The 24,900-nt window shown below is 51.4% G+C and overlaps 1 protein-coding gene across 5 annotated transcripts in view; it reads right to left on the reverse strand.

Moving 5' to 3' along the window:
* The window catches only part of RNASET2 (ribonuclease T2), a 41,405-nt gene extending 17,081 nt beyond the window's left edge, over positions 1 to 24,324 (reverse strand). The window contains exons 1-10 of one of the 5 annotated variants that reach the window (XM_049114370.1): positions 24,195 to 24,324; positions 23,762 to 23,979; positions 21,480 to 21,540; positions 19,575 to 19,630; positions 18,019 to 18,076; positions 15,552 to 15,619; positions 11,376 to 11,489; positions 7,573 to 7,618; positions 6,062 to 6,136; positions 4,307 to 4,751 (exon numbers count right to left, since the gene is read on the reverse strand). In XM_049114370.1, the coding sequence (XP_048970327.1) occupies positions 4,545 to 4,751; positions 6,062 to 6,136; positions 7,573 to 7,618; positions 11,376 to 11,489; positions 15,552 to 15,619; positions 18,019 to 18,076; positions 19,575 to 19,630; positions 21,480 to 21,540; positions 23,762 to 23,850 (774 nt within the window). In that variant the 5' untranslated portion in view covers positions 23,851 to 23,979; positions 24,195 to 24,324 and the 3' untranslated portion in view covers positions 4,307 to 4,544. Of the gene's footprint in view, positions 1 to 4,306; positions 4,752 to 6,061; positions 6,137 to 7,572; positions 7,619 to 11,375; positions 11,490 to 15,551; positions 15,620 to 18,018; positions 18,077 to 19,574; positions 19,631 to 21,479; positions 21,541 to 23,761; positions 23,980 to 24,155 lie in introns of those variants that run through there. The other 4 variants (XM_025422734.3, XM_025422735.3, XR_003126375.3 and 1 more) reach the window with 4 other exon arrangements.
* Positions 24,325 to 24,900: the final 576 nt, after the last annotated feature.

Consider the following 24,900-nt stretch of genomic DNA (forward strand, 5'->3'; position numbering starts at 1 on the left):
CTGCTGGCTGCCTTTTAGAGCACTGCATTTCGGGTGTGTCTCTTTTATACCAGGGAGTTTGGTTTTGCTTTTGGACCATTTGAAAAAGTTTTTTTCAGTGGGTAAGGGATGTGCATTCGCGTGTCTGCTATGTTTGGTCTCCACTCCGTCATTTATATTATGTGGCAGTTACTGTGTACTGACTTCATGTTTCCTCATTGGGTGTGTTGTTTTGTGAATAATTGATTTTGGTACCTGGGAAGGTCTGTGTTCTCACTCTAGTGGTTACTGATGGGAAACGTTGGGGTTTGGGAAGAATTCTTGAGACATCTTCAGTGCACAGAGGGTGGTTTTATGAAAGCCTGGGGCCTGACCCTGGGCAGAAAGCACTTGCTGGTGGGGGAGGAGTGGCTGATACATACTTTCTGGTAGGTAGGGAGGTTGGGAGAGCCTCTAAGGAATCTGGAAGGTTTCCAGGACCTCGAGGGGTCATTTAGTACAGTCCACTAAAGCCTTAGTCAGGAGACCTTTCAGATGCCTTTCAGTGGGTAATATGCTTGGGGGATCATCACCAACATGTGTCTGAAGGGGCAGGGGTATAGAGAAAAAGGAAGTTTCCAGAGGGACTGTCATATGTTAAAGCCGACTCGCAGGGTCCTGGGGGTCAGGCTAAGATCGCTGTTGGCCCTCAGCAGAAGGCCCACCTGCCTGTCTCAAGTAGTGTCAGTGTGATGTGGGGATCAGAGGCGGAAGGTAATGGAGATACAATTAAATGTGCTCAACACCGACAGCGCAATGGCAGATACTTGAGGTGGGGAGCATACAGTTCCTCCGGGAAGCTTTGGAAGCTCTGGAAGCTCCCAACTGTCTTCCCATTCCTGCCTTGCTAGAGGGAGAACCACCTCAGCCTGACAATAGCCTGAGGGTCTGCTTCAGCACATCAAAGTCCTCTTGGAAATCAACGTTGGTCTTTACTTCCCCCAACCCCAAAGTCTACAATCACTTGCACCTCACAACCCTGGGGCAGCAGCTCCTTCTGCCCTCGGGGTCCTGGCCCCGGGCTTTCATAAAACCACCTTTTTGCACCCAAGATGTTTCATGAATTCTTACTTGGCCTTCGGCTCCAGATCCCAACACCTCTCCAAACCACAGCAAGTGGGCTATAAGTTACTAGGAAGCTTAAGACCTTACAGTATATAAATTGCCTTGAAAAAGAAAATTAAAACAATGTAACAAAATAAAACTAACCTTTAAAATTATAACCCTTGATGGGGCGGCTCTGTCAGTGGGGTGTCTGACTCTTGATTCCACCTTCGGTCCTGATTCCCGAGATCCAGCCCTGAGTCCAGCTCCTCACTGGTCATGGAGTCTGCTTGAGATTCTCTGTCTCCCCCGGCCCCTCCCCTATTCACACACCCTCTCCATCTCTCTCTTCCTCAAAAAAAAAAATGAAAATTTAAAAATAAAATTATAACCCTTGAAGACATTCTAGAGATAAAAGATGCTAATCTACATTACTGAAAGGACCCACGGTGTACCAAGAGAAATCGATCCAGAATGATCCACTGGGACATGTCTTAGCAAACCCCCTCTACCCCACTGTGCCCAGGGTCTGGCTGTTTGTGCCCTTCTCCATCTCTTAGAAGTTCATTTATGTGTCTGTCAGCTGTCAGGAAGCAGGACTCCCCATCCCCTTCACAGGTCCTTCGAATCAAATTGACAAGAGACAGATTCACAAGAGAAAATCAAATTGAATAGTGTACGTGCAGGGAATCCACAGACCTAGAAACTCCAGACACCAGCAAAGTGAGGGGTGTGTGTCGTCCTGAACTCAGGAGCTGGGGGGCAGGGTCTGGGACTTCCAGGAAAGGAATGCAATTCACAGGAAGGGGAAAACGAGTAAATGTTTGGTAGACAACTGTCTGCTGGGCCATATGGGCCCATTGGGACTGAGGACTTGATCAAACAGGTGCCAGGTTCCTCCTCCCTATGGGCCGCCCCTACCTCATGGCATAATATCCCAATCTATGGGGACAGCACCCTTCCTGGAGCAGGGCCCTTGAGCAGGAGATAAAGAGCTTTCCCCAAATCTCCTGGGTTTTGATTCCTTTATAACTCAAAATAATCTTCACGTCAAAATGCCCTATCGGGGGGTGACCTGGTCTTGGCCCCCAACACAGCGCTCACCCCAAGCTCCCGCTGGCTGTGACTACCCCCAGTCTAGATGGACCTGCAGAGAGCCTGTTCAGTGTTTTCTCATTGTTGGCTTCAGGGTCCACCAGAAAGGCTCAGGTGACAACAGATAAGCCCACTTTCGTTTTAAAAATCCCTTCAGGGGGATCCCTGGGTGGCGCAGCGGTTTGGCGCCTGCCTTTGGCCCAGGGCGCGATCCTGGAGACCCGGGATCGAATCCCACATCAGGCTCCCGGTGCATGGAGCCTGCTTCTCCCTCTGCCTATGTCTCTGCGCCTCTCTCTCTCTCTCTGTGACTATCATAAATAAATAAAAAAAAAAAATTAAAAAAAAATTAAAAATCCCTTCAGGGATTTTAAACCACCAGCGGCCCAGTGGTTTAGCGCTGCCTTCATCCTAGGGTGTGATCCTGGAGTCCCAGGATTGAGTCCCACATCGGACTCCCTGCATGGAGCCTGCTTCTCCCTCTGCCTGTGTCTCTGCCTCTCTCTCTCTCTCTCTCTCTCTCTCTCTCTCTGCGTCTCTCATGAATAAATAAATAAAATCTTAAAAAAAAAAAATCCCTTCAGTCCCAGTCAAGTGAGACACCTTTACCGTGTGGGTTCTGAGCGTGTTAAGATCCTTCAGAGACCTCTCCAGCAATTCCCACGTTCCTCGTTTATTGTAGGAGGAGAATTTGCCAGTGGTTTCCTCCTTGCGCTGCTGGCATCACATTGCCAGGCCCTCCCGTACAGAACACAAGGACCAGCGGCCAGGCCGCTTTGGTCTGTTGGTAGGTGCTGTGGGTTCTAATCCCCAGGACCCGAGAATAGGGCCTTATTTGGGAACTGGTCTTTGCAGATGTAATCATATTAAAATGAGCAATATGACCGGTGTCCTTCTAAGGGAAAGAAGAGGGAGATCTGACATGCAGACAGGCGCATTCTGGGAGGACCCAGAGGAAGGGAGACACAGACGCAGAAAGGAAGCCTCCTGGGGCTGCTAGGAGCTGGAGGGACAAGGTTCTCCCTGCGAGAGGAGAGAGGTCTGGCCTCAATCAGATTGTGGTGCTTTATCAGGGCAGCCCTGGGAACACGCACAGCCTTACAGACTCACCCTGCGGGGAAGGAGCATTAGGACTTGCTCTGAGGAGAAACTCAGCACCTTTTACAAAATCATTGTGCTACTGGAATCAATCACACCTACCTCATCGCTGACACTGACCCTAAAACATGAAAGGAAATATCAGTGATCCCAAAGAACGTGACCTTTCATAGCCATCCAATTCCATAGTTTTTTTTGGTTAAAGATGGGGTTATTTTGGACATGTGGTTGTTCTTGGGATCAGGTCAGTGAATGTTCTGAAGTGCTTACTAAGATGCCCGGCACATTCTCAAGTGTTTGATCAAAAAAAGAACGTGGACAGCATCAACCTGGTAAGACACACAGATGGGTCCTACTTTAACTTTAACCCCTGCCGCCAAATGCCTTTGACGAGGACAGAGACCAGGAGCAATAGTGTTAAGGGGGAGCTTCGTGGAGGGGACAGTCCATCGCACAGGCCATCCACTGTCCTCATCCTATGGGCGAACTTGCAGCCCAGCAGGTGAAGGGCCGGGCTCGGGGTGGGGGGGCGGCTCTGACCCCCCAGGAGGAGCCAGGTCATCCAGTGGCTGCACTGCCCTCATTACGAACTTCTCAGTGGCCCCACATGGTGGCTGGGGTCCCTTCTCACAGAAAGGGCCCAAAATAGTCTGAGCAGATCTTCAGTAGCACCTGGCTGGGTGGGGATGCTGGTGGGTGCCGGGCCAGGACCCGCAGATGTCCCCCGCTGCCCCTCAGAGCATCTCGGCTGCCAGCACCAGGCACTCAGGGGCCGTGCCCGTGCCAGGCCACCGAGGGGATACGGGTGAACGTGTTCTCTCACTTCTGGCCTCCAGGAACAAGACGTGTCCAGCGGAGGTAGGAGGTGGAGGCGCCCGCCCGGTGCCGGCCTGATCCCGGCTTGAGGACGGGCCCCCACGCGACCCCCATGTGACCCCCACGGCAGTAAGGCCACCCACTCGGAGGCACAGGCCAGAGCTGCCCTGAATCCCAGCTCCCAGGCTGCCTGCCGTGTCTAAGACGCCGGAGAGCTTAATAAAGGGAAAGAAAAGCAAATCTGCGTCCTTTATTCCAACCACAAAGCGTCTACCGAGGCGTGGGAGATCGCCTTTCTTCCAACGTACCCACATGCAACCCAGATTCACAGGAACCACGACGTCAGCTCGCGGGCGTGAAGGGAAATGGAAGACAACAGAACAGCCTCCGGTAAAGACAGTCGTAAACAGAACGTTCCACTTGGCAGCTGCTTTCTGACCAGCAGCGATTCCTCATCCCCAGGGCGCTGGTCATCAGGGCACAGCCCCCGGCGGCGGGGGGTAGAAGGCGGGGCCGTCCTCGCACACCTCCAGCCCGGTGCCCCCCGACACCCCCGCTCTGGGCCCGCGGGGCGCCGGCCCCCCAGGCCCCCCGGGCTCCCCGGGCTCCGTGCAGTTGCGTAGCCGCAGCTCCTTGGTGAAGCACAGCTCTATCTGCCCGATCGTCTGTACCTCCTCACCCTAAACATTGGGAATGAGAGACGTCTGAGAACTTGCACCCTGGAGGATCATCTGTTATATGGTCACAAGTCTCAGAACCTGAAGAGACAAGAGGGTGACTACAGACCCGGGCCTCCAGGTGCTGGCCACGAGTCGCTCTCTCCAGCAGTGCCTGGGGCCAGGGACCCGGGTGACTGGCAGGGGGCTGCAGGACTCGCCACCTCGGTCACCACCCAAATGTCCCTGGGCCCACCTGCCGGCCCTGTGTGAAGGGACACCGCCCGAAGCTTAGAAATGTGCACCTCTGTGCACACGGCATATGCAGCACGGCCTCGGGAGAAGGCCGATTTCAAAGAATAGATGAGGCAAAAGTACCCTACTACTGAAAGATTTTAAGTCTTTATCACAGCTGACAAAAGAAACCACAGATAAACCACCCATAAACCCATAAACTAGACAAACACCTACAACTACAATTGCTAAGCCTAACAGTATAAATAAACCCTGAGAAGATTTCTAACCCAGAAATGTTTCATAGACCCACCTCCCTGCTCCTGCTCCACTGTCCTTCCAGAACAGGTGTGTTCCTATTGGGGAAAAGTCTCAAAAAAACAAACCCTATCGAGCACAGCGTCAAAGGGCAATCTGTATGCATCTCTATATAATTTTTTTGAATTCCAGTATGATTACCATGCAACGTCATAGTAGTGTCAGGTGTATGATACAGTGATTCATCACTTCCAATCATCACCTGGTGCTCATCACAAGTGCCTTCCTTTATCCCCACCCCCTATATCCCCCATCTCCCATCTACCTCCTCTCTGTAACCATCAGTTTGTTCTCTAGAGTTAAGGGTCTGTTTCCTGGTTTGTTCTATTTTCCCTTTGCTCATTTGCTTTGTTTCTTAAATTCCACATATGAGTGAGATCCCACAGTATTTGTCTTTCTCTGCCTTTCTTCACTCAGCCTCATACTCTCTAGATGCACCCATGTCATTGTAAATGGCAAGATTTTATTCTTTTTCATGGCTGAGTAATATTTCATTCTGTATTTATACCACACTTTGTTTATCCATTCATCTGTCGATGGACACTTGGGCTGCTTCCATAATTTGGCTACGGTAAATAATGCTGGAGTAAACATCGGCGTGCATGTCTCCTCTGATTCAGTGTTTAACCACCTGTGATTTCCAAGCATACACACCCACGCACAGACGCACGTCTCTGCCCTGGGGAACTCTATAGTGAGCACACAGATGTCGAAAAGCTGAACATGTCTTCTTGATAAAGACAGAAAGAGCAACAAAACAAAGAAAGCATTGCACATCTGACCTGTTGTGGCGGAAGACACTGGATTTTAGGTATGACTCCGTATATGCCGGCAAGGGCATCTTTAATATCTGAAACCTGAAATTAAATAAGATGCATTAGAAACACTTGGAAGGAGGTGGGCTAAGGGCTCTGCCCCATGCATATGTGACACTCCGGCTTATACACTCACAAACACGCACAGCTGACAATGGGGCACAGTCCTCCGGGCACTTGGGGCTCGCAGACAAAGCTCAGAGGCAGCCCGAGGAGAGGCTGTCACCTGCTTGGGATCTACCCTCAGACCACAGTGGCTCCCACACGTGCTCCACACAGGGTCCGTTCCCCCACTCTGCTCTTCCATTCAAACCCAGAGCCTGGGCGCTGTGCGCAAAAGCAGAGCATCTCCTTCCAGTAAGTCAGAGCAACTTTCAGAGGCCAGGACTTCCGTCTGAGCTCACATCTTGCTGCATCTGAACCTAACAGAGTGATTGCAGCACAGACAGGAAGCCCAAAACATTTGTCCTTGGTGTTTTACTCTAACGGAAATCAGTTCTCAAATAAGCACATCCTGGGCAAAGACGGAAACACAGGCCCCCTATGTCCTTGAACATGGACCCCAAGGACCGAGGGGGCCCTGCAAACCCCCCTGTCATGAGGGAGCTGAGAGAGCTTGTCTCCCCAGGACCACCGTCCCCTCTTAGCCTCAGTTTCACTGCAGAAAGGAAACCAGATTAACCAGAAACCAGCTGCACAGTGGAGTCTGGACACACAGAGTGCAACAAAAATGCCGACTGACTTCACAGTCAAGAGACCTGTGTGATGGTTCGGTGTGCGGCCAGGACACTGGAAGCAAGGGGCTGCTAAAATCAGGAACTTTAACTCCTTGTTTAATGCCTGGAGATTAAATCAGAGGAACTAGAAAACATAGGGTTCTCTAAGGCAGGAGTCAGAAGGCTCGCTCTATAAAGGGCCAGAGGAAGTACTCCAGGCCCCGAGGGTCACTCACCTGTGGGACACCTGGCTGGGGATGCTGACCACAGGGGACGGTAAAGGAACCGGCCTGGCCCTGAGCCAGGAAGACTACGTTTACAAAAACAGGCTGCCCTGGGCGGATTACCGGAGAGTAAGATCGGGTCTGTCTGGATTTCTATAGTTTGATCATGAAAATAAAAACACACCTTATGCTCTTCCTCAAGCAAAATACTATAAAACTGACTATGATTTTCAAACTGCCCTCCTGCTGGCTCCCCTGCTCTGGACGAGACTGGAACACATTTCTCACCAAGGGACCATGAATCTGGGCTTCCAAATCATCAGTTTATACAGCTGTCAGTTCACACTCAATAGGCACAAAACAGAGAACAAAATTTAAATAAAAGCTATTTGGAAACATAACAGCCAAATAGGAATGGGGCTTGTTTGAGTCACTTCAAAACCCGTGTGTAGCCCACAGGCTGAAGGGACAGTACCACGGCTGGGTGTCCCCGGGTAGCAGATACACATTGGGTTGAGAGGCTGAAAGCAAGACTTACCTGGTAGTAGTTGATAGACGGCTTTATTCCCAATTTTTGGAGCATGCTAAAATTTAAAAATGAAAAAAAAATTAGCTGTATAGCAAGGTAGATTTTCCTTCCTTGTTCTTTTATTTTTTTTTTTAAAGATTTTATTTATTTATTCATGACAGAAAGAGAGAGAGGCAGAGGGAGAAGTAGGCTCCGTGCAGGGAGCCCAACGTGGGATTCGATCCCGGGTCTCCAGGATCATGCCCTGGGCTGAAGGTGGCCTTAACCGCTGGGCCACCGGGGCTGCCCCTTTCTTATTCTTTTAAAATGTTGTATTTCACTTAAAAAAATTAAGACACACTTAAAAGGAAGCACTTGTTTTCCATTACTTTGGGCAATAAGTCTGTGAGCAAGGACAACAGATAAATGGTGCTCAGGCTTCCCCGACTATCCCTGACCAGAATGCACATCCTACTACTGATCTGGTTCTCTTTCCAGCACCCAGGCCCTCAACAGTGGCCAGATGGCTAGTAGCCGCTGAGTTGGCACACACGTTACCACCTATTCAGCACGCCTGCCTCAAAAGAGTTAGTAACTGACTTTGGATGCAGGCTTATCCTAGAAAACCATGCTTGGTCAAATCTTTAAATATATTCAACACCCACAGACTTGAATCATTTCCTAAACCACATGGTTTTGACCAGCTATCCCGTCAAAACACCATATGACTAACTTACTTGTTAAATCATGGAGCACAATATAAACAATTCTCAGATTAACAGCCCCAAAACAACATTCCAGCCCCCATCACGCCTCTCTGGATTATCCGGGCTCTGACTCCTGGGAGCAGACAGAGTCCTGGGCTGCCTCTCCGGATATGGGCATTGTCATATGAGTGTGCCCGGGGAAAAACAGACTGACCAGGGCACACCTCGTCCGACCGTGACTTCTGTCTGGCAACGGTATAAACTGTTAACAAGACAGTGTTTGTAAAGACTGCACCACCACCAAGTGTCTGGATCTACGCTGCAGTGCTCCTGGCACAGGCAGTGGAGGGTGGGCAAGGGTCATCAAAGCCCTAGAAATAAATGTGCCTGCTGCCTGCCCTTACAACGTCTGCGTGGGGTAAATACCAGATTTCAAAGGCTCTGGCTTTGGAAATGCAAAACTTTGCAAATTTTTACATAATTATTTCAAGTTGCAATAATAATATTTTGGATTAAATAATATAACATCAATTTCATTGGTTCCGTTTTGCTCTTTTTTATTTATTTTTTTTAAGATTTTATTTATTCATGAGAGACAGAGAGAGAGAGGCAGAGACACAGACAGAGGGAGAAGCAGGCTCCATGCAGGGAGCCCAACATGGGACTCAATCCCAGGACTCTGGGATCAGGCCCCGAGTCGAAGGCAGATGCTCAACCACTGAGCCACCCAGGCGTTTTAATGAGGCTACTAGAAAATTTTAAGTTACATATGTGACTTGCATTCTATTCCTACTGGGCAGCCCGAGTCAGGTTACCAAGGAAGTCAGGCAGAGAGAGAGAGATATATTTGGGGAAGCCTGGCATTCAACCCAAATTAGCCTATGTTTTCTACAGCATCAAGATTAGTTTGGCATTAATCCTTGGCCCGTTATTTGTGGGTTACCCAAGATTTGGTTCAAGATTTTTGCATTTTTTTCAGGTTTGCTACTTTCATGTGATAAAGTAAATAAAACGCTGCTAGTTTATGATAATATGACAAGCTGCCCCGAGAAAAAGATAATCTGCGGTAATGGTTTATAATATAGATAAAAATACAAGGGGTTTTATGTTTTTAACTTCTTAATTTTGCAAGTACTGAGATTTTAGATTTTCCTTGGAGGAACGGGGAAAAAACATAATTTCTTTATAACGGTCCCATATAGTCTAAAAGACACTATCTCTCTAGCAGTGCATTATGTGCAACAGGCCCCAAGTGCATATTTCCATAGGATGAATAAGAAATGGCAATGGCCTTCCTGATGCTCCCAGGACTGGGAATCCTGCACATGCCAGTACACATGTAGAACTACAGAGATTCAAAAAGTTTAAACAGGAAGAACTTAATTAACAGTTGTTGAGGGGCACCTGGGTGGCTCAGTGGTTGAGTTCTGCCTTTGGCTCAGGGTGTGATCCCAGGGACCTCGGATCGAGTCCCACATCGGGCTCCCTGTGTGGAGCCTGCTTCTCCCTCTGCCTGTGTCTCTGCCTCTCTCTGTGTCTCTCATGAATAAATAAATAAAATCTTTTAAAAATAAGAATAAAAAAAATAAACAGTCATTGGACGAAGGGATGAATTATCTAGATGTTTTATATAAAGCCTTTCAGCAGTCCCCATTTATTCTCATTTGTCCACCTGATTCAGCAGAACTGGGCCTGGGGAGCAAGCAGGGCCTGGTGCTGCACAGGTGTCAGGGAGACCCGAGGCCAAGTGCATCCTGCCCTGCCTGCCTGCATCGCGCCTCTCCTGTGCTCGGAGGCCATACCGCATCATCAACTCTCCCAGTTAACTCTCTACCAGGATGTCTGAACTGCAGTATCACCCAGACTTCTGGGTGGGGAAATGTTCCCAAAGGTCTTGCTCTGGCTGCGAGAAAAGCCTGGAGCAGAGCACATGGCACGTGGGAGCTGGGGTGTGCGGCTGTGGGGGTGGCCTCCCAAGCAGCGGTCCTTGGGTCTGCACATCTGAGAGCGGGGTGGCTTCTGAATCTCCTGTGACCCTGCCATCATCTTATGGCCTAACAGTGAGGTCCAAAGATGCAGAAACTGTGCATGTTGCACAACTGGTCAGTGCCAGCCGCAGGATCAGAGGCACACTGAAAACCACGAGCTTGGAGGCCTCCTTTGTGGGGTGTACGTCCTGTAATCTTGCTTATCCTCCTGTCCCGGCACCGGACACCCTCCACCCAGATCTCAGGGATCCCCTCTGCCACAGGAGCAGAGTGCACGTGCACAGAACCCACGGGGCGCACATGTCTTCTAGGCAGATGTGATTCACAGAACTAACCACGGTGGAACAGCAAAGGCACTTGATAGGATGCTGGCCTGTTCTGTCTAAAGCAAATGGTATCATTTCCTGTCCTGGTCTTTATTTTTTTTCTATTTTTTTTTTTTCTGTCCTGGTCTTTAAAACGAGGTCACAAGTTTACTATACGACCACTTGGATGTGGAGAAGCAAGAATTCCTCACACAGTTGGTCACCAGAAATCCTCAGTGGATGGCCAGCCTGGCCTCCAGTCCCGGGTGATGGGCCAGGCCCTGGAGAACACATTGGCCCCCAGCATGACCATCCAGAGTTGGTGTTTACAAGTTCGGTGGCTCGTGAGCCTTAACAGGTTCCCCTTTTGTCCAGAGCTGAGGCGAGGGACAGGCAGTGGCAGGATTCCACGGGCCTGGGTGATTTCTGGCTCTGGGGACCCTTGCCCAACACCCCCTCCTACTTGTTCCAGAAGCACTGGAGCAGAGATGCAAACACACAGTGACGTGCAGTTTTTATAAAACCTCGTGTTAACTCAAGGTACTTTAATCAGAAATCATGGTCGAGAGGCACAGGCCCTGGTCAGTCCTGTGTCCTCAGGCTAACACACCGTCCAATGATGTCAGAGACCAGAGAGGAGACCCACGTCTCTGAGGCTGCTCCAGCTGGCCACAGCCCAGACTGATTTGAAAGGCTGGCTAGATGTTGGGCTTCCTCAGGACTGTTCTGCTGGCCAAGTCCCCAAGGTCCACAGACGAGAGGCAGTATGGCCAGAGAGCAGGGGTGCGGGAGGCAGAGCTGCCGAGAGGACCAGGCCCCAGAGGGTCCCTTACCTATTAAGGTCAAGGTCCCGGTACAGGTCCAGGCTTCCACCAAAGTATTTCTTCTGGGAGTTGAGGGCATCTAGCTGGGCAGCACAGGTGCCGTGCTTCTCCCACTCATGCTTCCTGTGAGAGAATTTTAATAAACAATCTCTAGTTAGAAGTCATGAAACAAATTCACAATGGAAAGTTCACACCTAGGACGGGATATTCACAGGCATGCTGTTTCTTTTACCAAGAAAGAGGGTAAGATCTCTTATGTGCAACAGGCACAATTTGTGCGTCCCCTGCACAGGAACGAGGCCCTGGTGGACTCAGTATGATCCCCAGAGAGCACTCTACCTCCCTGTAGGCTTTCTGCTGCCAATCAGGGACGACTCACTTCTTTTTTTTTTTTTTTAAGATTTTATTTATTTATTCATGAGAGACACACACAGAGAGAGAGAAAGAGAGAGAGAGAGAGAGAGGGAGGCAGAGACACAGGCAGAGGGAGAAGCAGGCTCCATGCAGGGAGCCCAACATGGGACTCGATCCCGGGTCTCCAGGATCACGCCTTGGGCCGAAGGTGGCACTAAACCACTGAGGCACCTGGGCTGCCCGAGACAACTCACTTCTGCATGTCACCACAAGTCACAGCTGAGCAAATACTGAGCACTGCCACCCAGGCACCCACCCATCACATGGCACTGGGTGCTCTGCAGGAGGCTACTGCTTCACACTCCAGGAGCTTCACAGGGATGTCCAGCGGTCCTTCCTAAGCAGCCAGCAGAGAAGAGGCAGCAGCACTACCTCTGGAGAAACGCCTCAGAACCACTCCCCATCTCAGCCTCTACCCAGCACGACTGTGTCCTCACCCACCCCTGGACAAAACTCCAACAGAACACACAAACCTAATGCTGCCAACGCACAGCACTACGGATTCAAGGAAACTATGACTGTTGATAACAATTCCCCATGACTTTTTTTTTTTAAGTTTTTATTTACTTACTCATGAGAGACACAGAGAAAGAGGCAGAGACACAGGCAGAGGGAGAGGCAGGCTCCATGCAGGGAGCCCGATGTGGTACTCGATCCCAGGTCTCCAGGATCACGCCCTGGGCTAAAGGCAGCGCTAAACCGCTGAGCCACCTGGGCAGCCCTTCCCCACAGCTTTTTGCAGATGGACTATGAAATGTTTTCACATTCTTTTGAAAGGCAAAGAGATTGCTGGCTTAGAAGTGGGGAAACTGAGGCAGAGGGCCCAGCTGGGCACCCTGCTGAGGCCACTCAGCCAGGACGTCCCAGTCTGCACCCGAATGGCACTGTGGACTCCATAGCCGGTGCCAACAACCTACTGCTGCTGTCCTGCGCCACTGTCCCAACCACCCCCAAGGGAGGGCACGCTGCCTGCAGAATCACTGACGATCGTCGAGGCGGATGTTAGCCATCATTAGTGCGGGAAACCGGAAGGGACATCAGGTGTCCTCCATTTTATCCATGATCGATTTTCCTAAAGTTCAGCTAAATTACATTCATGCTGGCACTCCTGAGGGGTCAGGTGCTGTCTGACAAAAATATGATCTAAACAGGCACAGATCTACTGGTCCAGTTCACCACGGTGCCAGCGCCCAGCGACAAGTTGCTCCAGCCTAAGGATAAGAGTGAGTGAACACCTACTTTGTTCATCTACAACTGTTTTCAGAGCTAATGATTTCACTGAGTAGAAAAAGGAGTTTCTTTCCCACTAAAGGAAGCTGGAACCGTGTTCCAGATGCCTTAGTTTCCATGCAGCTGGAGTCACCAGAGCCTATCATCTATGGTGCCGGAGGAGGGTGCGCTTTGTGCAAAGCATCTTTGCACCAGCCCAAATGGTCCTAGTGCATAAGAAATATTCAATAGATGTCAATTATTATTATGTTTGGGTCAAGCTTAACTTAAAGATCAGGATCTATTTATTAAAGTGCCATTAGCGTACTTCCAACATTTAATCCCACATCATCTGGAATTGGACATTTTTCATTTAACACGAAACGATCAGTTCCCAAGCAGAAGTGACCATCGAGTGGCCCTCTCAGTGGCTGGCAGGGCCTACGAGCAGATCTGGGGGCCCCTCTGGGATGAGAGAGGTTAAGGGCTCCTATGGCACATGAAGGCCCAGGGACACGTTCCACAGTGAGGCTGCCCACCAAACCGGGCCTTACCCAACTCTCCTCCTTTTTCGTACAAGCATCAGCAAACAAATAAAGATCCTACTTTGCAGAGGGTTGTGTACATGGTATTTTTCAATACAGCTAATTTTGTGAATGGATTTAATCTTAGAGAATGACCTCGAGCATGAAGCAGTATCAAGACTGTGTACTCTGCGTACTTGATTCCTATTTGGGATGAAAGAGGGCGGTTTTCTGACAGGAGCCCTCCTCTGTATCCGGCCCCCAACGACAAAGCCGAGGTGGACAGCCCTGGGGTGCCTCCGTGACCTTCCAGAAATGCACACAGCAAAGGGAATCTGGGCACCAGTGAAGCGTGACCCAAACGCCACACACAGGGCAGGGGTGGGCAGTGACGGCAGCTGCCCCTGTACTCGGGGGCTCGAGGAGCAGAAATGCTATGGAGGGTGGGATGTTCACCCCTGCGTTCAGCAAAAAAGCTTTCAAATGTGCCATTTACTATCCAACCTGAAAAGTATCATTTTGCCTTTATGAGAGCACAAATACACATGTGCAGTCCGCCCGCAAAATTTGGATTAAATGTGCGAGGACCAGTTCAGACAGCCTTCTCTAAGGATGTTTGTTGATTTATTTGTAAGTCACCCGGCAAAAAACAATCTGATTGATTGTACCACGGAACATTGTAACAAGTGGGAAAACTGTATTTTGCACACTTCGCACAGATTCGTCATTTTTATGCGCACTGTGAAGTGCCGTAGAGGGCTTCCCACTGCTTCCCCCATTCCAACTCAGGCCATCAAGTATTGTTAGAGCACTCTCTGGGGTGCAGCTGTGCAACATGTGCCAGGGACCAGGCCCTTTGTCTCCCTAAGTCAGAGTGGTTCTCCTGTCAAAGAGAGAATCTCACCAACAGACCCAGGGCACACGAACCCCAGAGCCACGTCCCTGCCTCAGGCCTAGACTGACGTGTTGACTTGACCACCGGCAACAGTGCTGTTCCATTGTCGCAGAAAGCTTCCATCTAAACTCAGTTCTCTTCCTGAATATTCTACGCAAAGATATTTTCAAATTGGATTAATCATTTTGGACAAGATCTGAATAACTGCAATGTGAATCATAAACTGCCACATTGGCGTGAGGCAGGGATAATTCCTTTCGGTTTATATAATGTAAATAAACGGAGTTTTTACCTTCTTCATAAGCCATGATGTAAAAAGCTACCTTGAATCAAATACAGCATTTCTCTCCTTGGCTCAGTTCCCGCTACACCTAAAGATGTTGTGAAACAGGCTGCCGACTAAGCTGCAGGTGGGACCTCACCCTGTCCTAAGTCAGAGCACAAGACCGTGGTGTTCTGAAGTGCCTCTTCATTTTTCTTGATGTATGTCGGGGCAAGAGCACAAAGTCTTTAAAAAACCTTCTCTCCTGCCAGCGTTGGAGCCCCTTAGATACGCACGCATTTGGCTTAGTGAAAACTCAGGAGAGGAGAGTCTAAAACAAAGTGATGAATGAAATAGTGGATTAAGAGCAAGTCTAGGGATGCCTGGGTGGCTCAGCGATTGGGCATCCGCCTTCGGCTTAGGGCATGATCCCAGGGTCCTGGGATCAAGTCCCACATCATGCTCCTCACAGGAAGCCTGCTTCTCCCCTCTGCCTGTGTCTCTGCCTCTCTCTGTATCTCTCATGAATAAATAAATAAAATCTTTAAAAAAAAAAAAGAGCAAGTCTATAAATTCCACTTGCTCACATTTTATTTTTTTTAAGTAGGCTCCATGCTCAGCACGAAGCCCAAGGCAGGGCTCGAGCTCACAACCCTAAGATCAACACCTGAGCTGAGATCAAGAGTCAGATGCTAACTGACTGGGGCACCCAAGCACCCCTCGCCCACATTTTTTTTATCTATTGGAGAAAGGCCCTGAAAATGGCATCCCAAATAAAAAATGGTTCACACTTCCACACCTCAGAAGGGAGGCCCCATGGTCCGTCTTCACCCCCCAGTCCTGCTGGGTGCCCCTTGAAGCTGTCACGCTGCTGCACTCACCAGAAATGGCTGTGATTGAGTGGATGGATCACATCAGGCCAGTACATCTTCATTTCAGGCATAAGGTCCTGTGCATTAAAAAAAAAAAAAAAAAAAAATCTGTGTAGGATCTAACAACTCAAAACCTAGAAGGCAAATTTGATAAACCAATACATCAAAAGAATTGATCTCTGTTCATTAATGACACTCAGGTGAGTAAAAATGATTCTGTCCTTACTCTGCATGAAGTATTTCTTTTTTTATTTCTTTGTTTTATTTATTCATTTGAGAGAGAGTGTGAGTGAGAGGGAGAGCACAAGCAGGAGGAGAGAGGCAGAGGGAGAAGCAGGCTCCCCGCTGAGCAGGGAGCCCGATGTGGGACTCGATCCCAGGACCCTGAGATCATGACCTGAGCTGAAGGCAGACGCTCAACCAGCTGAGCCACCCAGGCACCGCTGCATGAAGTGTTTCTTAAAACACAGGTAAAAGTGAAATCTGACTCAGCATGAAATGCATTTGAAAATCTGAGCGCTGGTAGCGGCATGGGTGCACAGATATGGTCCATCTAGACCAGGAAGTTAGCTCTAAAGAAAAACGAGCCATCAAGCCATGAAAAGACATGGAGGGAGCCTTCCAGGCACATGACCGAGTAAGAGGCCAATCTGGAAAGGCCATATGAGTCCCAGTGTGTGCTGCTCTGGAAAAGACAGACGTGTGGAGATGGGAAGGGTCAGTGGTGTCGGGGGCTAGGGGAGGGAGGGGGATAGGAGAAGGGATTTTAGGGCAGTGAGACTCCTCTGGGTAATATAATGGGGGATGCACATCGTGATGTATTTACGTACAAGTAAACAAGCTCTGTTCTGCACAGAGTGGAGTGCGGCCCCCTCCCCACCTTGACCCATAGGCCGCTCATCGCACAGGGCCCTTTCAGCCTTCCTCTCATGAACCCTGCCAGGGCTCCTTCACAAATCCCTGCTTCTCCTGGCTTCCCTCCTCTGCTCCCCTCCTCCGGCTGCTGCTTCTCACACCCCCATCTCTGCTTCAGGCTTGTGGCTGCTTCCACCCCATCCATGTTCACCCCATGTGCTTATACCACCTTTGCACTGATCACACCTGAAGTTCTTCTCTAACGTAGGCCACTTTAGTGACAGACACATGTTAACCCACCCGGACATGTCCAAAGCTGACTGTCAACCACAGATGCTCCAAAGCCCGGTCCCCTGCCAATGCCCCCAGGTCAGGAAAGCCACCCCCAGCAAAGCCCAAATCCAGAGCCCCACCTGAAGCTTCTCTCCCAGCTAGGGACTGAGCTGTCTTCCCTCTCCTTCTGAGACCCCTCTAGCTCTCCGTTCCCACAGCCTCTGCCCCTCAGTTCCTCACCCCCGGCCCGGCCCCCAGCAGCTCTCCCTAACACGGCAGCCGGGCCAGCCGCTGAAAGGACACGTGGGGCTCCTTCCCTTCCTGGCGTGAATGCTGGGGGCACTCAGTACACCGTTCCACCATCAGACAATCTGTAATTCCACTTTCGGGTCACAAGACACATCAGGAACATCCCCGTGGTACTAGGCGAGCTGAAGGGAGTCCCAAAAAGGGGAAGCATGTCGGAGGAATGAGACGGGTGCACTAATATCCTTACACACAGTTCTCAGACTCTCAGGCCTCTAGGCCCATGCCAGCAAAGGTCCTCACATGAAGGAAAGAGGAGAAAAGAACACCATGTGGACTAGAATGTGTGAAGGGTTTGAAACTTACTGCCTTGTCCTTCGAGGGGCCATGTATTCATGGGAAGGACCCTAGTTCTGGCAAATCCTGATGCTACCTCATGTTTTTGGGGAGGCCCTAGTCATCTGACCCTACCCTGTAAATCCAGGTACTAGTTACCTAGCAGACGACCAGCTACATGCAAGGGGTTGTTCACACCCCCGAGGAAAGGTAAGGACCCACATGTGGGTGTGGATGCACAACAAAGTGCCTCAGAAGAGGACATCTGCTAAGAGTGCCCATAAAAGCCACTCCCTGGGCTCTTCTGCGATGCAGGCCTCTGTGCTGGAAAGGCCCCTCCCTTCCTTCCTGCTCACAGGCCCTACCTGGAAACCCATCGGCCCACAGCCAGAAAGGACAGGCGAGTTCCATGAACCTGTCCTCCAAGCCAGAGCTCTAGATATGCTAGGCACATGCCAAGCTGGCCTAGGGCCACAGGGGACTAAGGCAGGCCTGCAGCAGACAGCCAGAGTTGGCTTCACTCTCGTCTGCCTTCACCTCACACAGTTCACCTGCAGTGGTTTGGGCCCCAGGTAGAGGAGAAAGGTTGGCTTGGATTTAACATGTGGATTGTTTTAGAGATCCAGAAATCCAAAAAAAGCACCAGGGTTTCAATTCTGGTGAATGCGACTGTGAGTCCCATTTTAAGACATGACATGGAGGGTACACTTAGGAAGACTGAACTGAGTGCAGTATCTGCAGGAGCGACATCATGAACATTTCCTACCTTAATCTCTTCTAAGTGAAAGTGCCATGATCCATTACATTCTTCTGCTTTATCAGGCCTTAAATTAAAATGAAAAACAACAGAAGTTAGTCTTGGTTGAGATGAGCTTCAAATGACAGGAGGAAACACTTCCATTAAGATCTGTGGGGAGCAAAGGCAGAGACATTCTACTGCCACGTGAGCCATTTAACAAAGACCCCCCGGGTAGGAGGGTCACAGCCCAGCTCCTTCCAAAGAAACCATCCAAGAGTAAGGCCAACCCATGACTCTCACCAAAGAAGCAATTTACACAGGCTGGTAGGGGGAGCTCAGGAGTCAGGCCCTCTCCATGCTGGTGCCCTCTCTTCACTACATGAGGATGAGGATTGTGACACAGCATGCAGACTTGCTCACCGAGTGCCTGCCACTCACTGACCCCGGCTCAGCCAGTATGATTTCTTAAAATCCCAAGCACGGATACCCTCCCTACTTCTACATGTCGATTCTAGACATGTCAAACCCCAGTATTCAGGTGCAGTTGAGTTCACGAGGCCACCAAACCTCCTTCCCAGACCCCCGACGTGTCTCCAGAGTTAATAGGCTGGCCCGGCACCCGGAAATCAGCACTGCTCCCCACCGGGATGAAAGCGGCACTGTGCACTGTCCTTCCAGCTACAAGTGAAGCAACAGGAGCATCTGTACAGCCCAGGAGAGCCAAGTTCCCAGAGGCTATAGCATTAGGGTCACTAAGGCGACGAAGGAGGGGCTGGAGCTGGTCCCCAGACCCACAGGACCCACTCCTGAGCAATAAGACATGCCAGCAAAGCCTAGAATGGCCCTCCTCCCACGGAAGCAGCAGGACAAGAGGCATCGCTTTGACGGGCAGACTCACGTGCACAGTTAAACATAACAAATATATGCACGAAAAAGGAAGGAGTAAATAAACTGCATAAACTGCAGGCAGACCCCAAAAGGTGAATCTGGGTACCTGTGATGCACATACAATGCAGACACATATGAGATGCATGCACAAGGCATGCTCGCTCACTGATGTGTACGCATCTCCTTATTGGCCTGACAAGAAGGATAAAATGAGAGTAGTACACTTAGCCTGCCCAGCCTGCACCCAGAGTCCCCACAGGTGCCTGTAATCCAGACCGTCACTGTTCTCCCAACACAGAAGTAAACAGCTACAGAATCAGGGTCATTGTCCAAATGGTGAAGATATTCTAAAAAAGGATTCGGCCTACTGAATAAACATCTAACAAAAGTCAATAGTGTAACTCTTAGGACCAGCCCCAAGCTACTTGCAGGTGAGCTATTTTTTTTCCTGTTTGTTTGTTTGTTTATTAAGATTTTATTTATTTATTCATGAGAGACACAGAAAGAGAGAGAGAGAGAGAGAGAGAGGCAGAGACACAGGCAGAAGGAGAAGCAGGCTCTATGCAGGGAGCCTGATGTGGGACTAGAACCCCGGGTCCCCAGGATCAGGCCCTGGGCTCAAGGTGGTGCTAAACCGCTGAGCCACCCGGGCTGCCCTTTTTTCCTGTTTAAATGTGACCCATGCCCGGACTTGCCATAATCCGTGTATCGTCCAGTAATCTGGAGGGTCCCTGCAGTCGTTCTCAACCTCCTGCAAAGAAAACACACAACAGAGAACATCACCATTTCATTGTTCATTTATTGCGGCTTCCAGTGCGCATCCCTGAGGAGCTACAGGGGGGCGGGCGTCCCTTCTGGAAGGAGTGGCCCAATCCTCAAACAATGACGTAAGATAATTAATTAATTACACTGAGTTTTGCTTTTTAAAAACGTGTTCTCAAATTAAGCCAATCTGATGGAAACACTCCTATTTGCCCATTAATCTTCTGATGGTATAACCAAAAATAAGTGTTTGAGGATGATAGTACAGAGGAATGAGTTGGTCCAGATGTGTTAGTGATATAATAAGTGTGAACATTACAGAATATAAAATGTGAATGTTCTGGAGCAGAAATGCGAAGGCGAGGAGAGGACAAGATAAACTCACAGGGGTAAAAGTTCAGTCGCATATCCTTCAAGTACCTCCAAATTGTGTAGCTCAATTGGGAGTTTTCCCAAAAGAACCAACTATCAAGAAATGGATCATCCACTGGACCAGGTGAGACAGAACTCATGCCCGAAGCCCCCGTAGGGAATAAGCACGTGAAAGGTATCTATGGTTGTCTGGTGAGGAACAGGTGAGGCACCATGTAGGGATCACCTTTCTGCCCCCAGTTGCTCTGGAGATGAGGGAGGCTCTGGGTTAGGAGACTGCCAGGCTGACAGGGCAGGAGAGCAGGACCAGAGTAGGGGGCTACGCCTACCCTGTCCTGACACCCTGGTTTCATCCCTCAGGAAATCACAATCCAGGCAGGTGGCCCATTTCCCACAGGTGCCCGGCTGGCGAAGAGCAAGGTCAGGACCCATGGCCAGAGCGTGGGTCTTCGGGCAGCCCTATGACGAGTCCGTAAGTGGGGGACGGGGGCCCAGGGGCAGCTTTTGTTCATCATCAGCAGGAACCTGTTGGGCCAGCATGAGCCCGAGGGCCTGGGCGGAGAACCGAGGGTCATGGAGACAGACATGGTGGTCACTGCACCTGTAATGCCTAAGTCACTCACACAGGGAAGGAAGCCGGAGACAGCCCCACTGCCCAGGACAACACCCAGACCAGAGTGACAGGTGACAGGACCCCCTGTCATGCCCACCCTGGATTGAAATTAATTCCCTAACAATGACATTTCACTAGCAGATTTTTTAAAATCTGATTTCTAAAGCATCAAGGGAGGAATGCACTTCCACGCATATTTATAGTCACTACATAGAAATATACCCACATTTTGTCACAGAAATGCCTCACCTACCAAATGACCTTGTTCCCTGCCCTGAAGGCAAATCTTCCAGGGTCACCCAGACAGGAGCTCTCCACACACAGTCCTGCCCACAGAACCTAAGGCTCCCTCAATGCTGGCCACCAGGGTAGAGAGCTAGGTCTCTAGCAAAACTCTGAAGCTGGTGGTAGACAGCTCTGTCCCCTTCCTTCCAACACTCCTCTAGCCAGAGTATGGCTACAGCTCTAAGGCAGAAAGGGACAAGAAGGTGAGAAGTTTAGGAAACTCAAACCAGGGCCGCCTGGGTAGCTCAGTGGCTGAGCGCCTCCCTTTGGCCAGGGTGTGATCCTGGAGTCCCAAGATCAAGTCCCACATCAGGCTCCCTGCATGGTGCCTGCTTCTCCTTCTGCCTGTGTCTCTGCCTCTCTCTGTGTCTCTCATAAATAAATAAATAAAATCTTTAAAAAAAAAAAAAAAAGGAAACTCAAACCAGAGACCGCAGCCTCCAGCCTGGAGTGTAAGCATTACACTGCTGCAAATGACACATCAGCCCACAAGGAAACCTGCGCACAGAGACCCACTCCCCACAGGGTTCCCCAGATGAAAGGGGCTGGTCACATCAGGAAAACTCACCTTGCACACTGTTACAGGCCAGTGGTGAACCATAATTAGTTTTTTCCACTCATGGTTGTCACTGTTAAAAGACAAGGAACCTATATTTCAAGAGCTGTTTCAAAGTTAAAGAAAAATTAATTCATGCATCCATTTATACCATCATGCATTCAACAAACATGGGGGGATTGTTATGGGCCAGGCACTGCCGCGGGACATGGGCACTGCCTCGAGTGAGGGACCCAGTCCCTAGGCACTACTAGGCCAGGGGTGCTGCCCTGAGTGAGGGACCCAGGCCCCAGGCACTATCGTGGGCCAGGGAACTGCCCTGAGCAAGGGACTCAGTTCCCAGGCACTACTGTGGGCTGGGGGCACTGCCCTGAGCAAGGAATGCAGTCTCCAGGCATATCTGGAGTGGGGGCGCTGCCCAGAGCAAGGGACCCAACCCCTATCCTCTTGAATCACACATGCCAGTGAGGGAAACGGTTACCACAGTGGCTAAGAAAACACACATGGTGCCCCACAGTGACACATGATAAAGAACATAAGTAAGCAAGAGGACAGGCATGTCAGCAATGGGTCAGGAGCTGAAATTTTGAGCCAGAACGCCCAGGAAGGCCTCACTGACAGGAGGGAGAGGGGGAAGGAACCCCGAAGTGCCTGTCTCCAAGGGCTGGTCTCGAGTGTAGAAACAAAAGCATCATCATCCCTTAACCACATATGTGAAATCCATAAGGCTCTGCAACCTGAAATTTTTTGTGGTTCATGTGGCAACAAAGCCAGACCTGAACAGGCACGAGCTGCTCAGTGCACTACACCTCCCCTCCTCCATGTGTGGATGCAGTTGCTAGATCCCATGGTGCTCACTCCAACACGGTCCAGAGCAACAGAGCAGGGCCTGCACACTGAAAGACCCCACGCTCCAAACCCCACCCCCACCCCGGCCCAAGCCTTCCAGATGAGGGGTGCGGAGTGGTGTCTGCAAGGCCCAGCCAGCAACCAGGTGGAAGCAGGGAGACAGCTGGTGAAGAGACCCTACAGCAGCACACAAGGACATCACTCAGACACTGAATCCAGGATAAATTAGATTTTAGAAAGAATGATTCAAAAGTAAAACAGGACTAAGTCCTCACACACCAGCTTCTATCAAGAGGGGAGTCCTGCTGAGTAAGCATAGAAGCACACTTCAGACGTCACAAAAGCTTAGTTATAAATGGCGCTTGGTATCAAAGAAAGGACAAGCTGTAGCATGAGCACTGGAGCTGGGACAAATGTTAGAAGTTGCTTTTTTCTGGGTGCACAACCCTTGTTTAGGTGGAAACTGAGGCTACATGATGAAGCTATGGCCAGGGAGGGGGACCACCGGTATCCTGCTTATGATGAATCGATCGAGATTCAGAACGTCTACACCACAATGTCCACACACAATCCAGGCAAGAGTGCTGGGAGTGCACAGGAAGTGCCCCCCACCCACCCGCCAGGACGCAGGGGGGAAGCGAAGATTCTGTAAGGAGAAAGGCCACTGGGCAGAGGAAGAGAGGAGAGTCACCAAGCTGTCAACCCAGCCAGTGCTTGGACAAACGCCTGCTAACCCCTCACATCCTGGAGGGTATGAATCAGGTGAGTTTTCTCCACACCATGCCTCGGTCACCACGGTCGTCCAGCTCCATCAGCGCACGAATTAGGAGCGGATGGGGGGTGGGGACCACATACTACAGCGTAAGGTCTTTATCTGACATTTACTGACTGCTACGCTCTTAACCTGATGGCAAGAGCTCATCCATTCATTAACGTAGCTCTTTTTCAGAAAATAAACTTTCCGGGAATGCTGCAATATAACGTCACCTTTTCAGATGGATGATAACACAGCAACGACACTTAATTAAAAAGTAAAACTCACCTTTCCCCACACCTACTATGTAACTATGAAGGCCTGTATTAAATGTGAAATCATTGCCCAAAATAAATAGAGGAAAACATTAATGTCTGGGGCTCAAAATGTGGGTTCCCTTACAGAAGTGCGCAGAGTATCCCGACAACAGGGCCTGTTTACTCCCCCGCTCCCCTCCCCACAACCCCCCCCCCATCAGCTGCAACACGGAATAGAGGAGGAAGGGGAAGGCGGAGGGATGAAGACCGGCGCTGAGAAACTTTTAAAAAGAGGAAGCGGCACCCGATCCCGACCGTGTCCTGGAACCTCACGCAAATGTGCGCGTCTACAGCGGGCGGTCGGGGCGGTCGGGGCGGTCGGGGCATGTCGGCACCTGCACCGCCCCGCCCCCTCCCAGGGGTCCCGGGCTCACCTCCCGCGGGACCCGCGCGCCCCGCCCGGGCAGCACAGCGCCAGGCAGAGGGAGCTCAGGAGCAGGCGGAGCGGGGCTGCGGGCCTCATGGCGCCCCGCCGCACGGCCACCCCGGCACACCCCGGGCACACCCGGGCACACCCGGGCACACCCCGGGCAAGGGGCTCAGCTCCTAAAGCACGCGAGGCACAGTGTCCGGCGCCAGGCCCTGCGTGTCCCTGAAAACAGACGGAATTCCTGAGGCCGGCTCTGACCCGCCTGCGGCCGAGGGCCGCCCCCACGCCAGCCCGCGGTCCCGAGGGGGCCCGGCCCCTCCCCCACGCCGCCGCCCCGAGCCTCCACTCGGGACCCCTGGCCAGGGCCGCCGCCTCCCCCGGGGCCCCCAGGGGCTCACGCGTCCCCGCCGGTGCCGCACCGCGACGCCCGCCGCGACCTCACAGTCTGCACCGCCCAGCAGCCCCGACCGCCGCGTTTCCGCCCCGGCCTCTGGCCCCGACCGCCCCCGGCACCCGGGACACGCCCCGTCGGAGGACACGCCCCCCGCAGGAGGACACGCCCCGTAGGAGGACACGCCCCCCGCAGGAGGACACGCCCCCGTAGGAGGACTCGCCCCGTACGAGGACACGCCCCCCGTAGGAGGACACGCCCCGCAGGAGGACACGCCCCCGTAGGAGGACACGCCCCCCGCAGGAGGACACGCCCCCGTAGGAGGACACGCCCCCCGCAGGAGGACACGCCCCGCAGGAGGACACGCCCCCGTAGGAGGACACGCCCCCCGCAGGAGGACACGCCCCCGTAGGAGGACACGCCCCCCGCAGGAGGACACGCCCCCCGTAGGAGGACACGCCCCCGCAGGAGGACACGCCCCCCGCAGGAGGACACGCCCCCCCATAAGAGGACACGCCCCGTAGGAGGACACGCCCCCGCGGGCGGACACGCCCCCAATCCCGGCCCCTGGCCGGGCTCCAGCTTCTCCGAGGAGGCTTCTGTTTCAGTCTAGCCTCCGCCCCGGACTCGCGGACTCAGCCTCAGGCCCGCCTTTTGCGAGGCTCCCCGTGTCCCCTGGGCCTTCCTCCCGTAGCTGAACCGCCTGGGGCAGGGCCGAGGACAGGTGTGCCCTGCACGGTCAACCACTGAGC

This window comes from Canis lupus, chromosome 1 (assembly GCF_003254725.2).
Source record: "Canis lupus dingo isolate Sandy chromosome 1, ASM325472v2, whole genome shotgun sequence".
Lineage (NCBI taxonomy): Eukaryota > Metazoa > Chordata > Mammalia > Carnivora > Canidae > Canis > Canis lupus.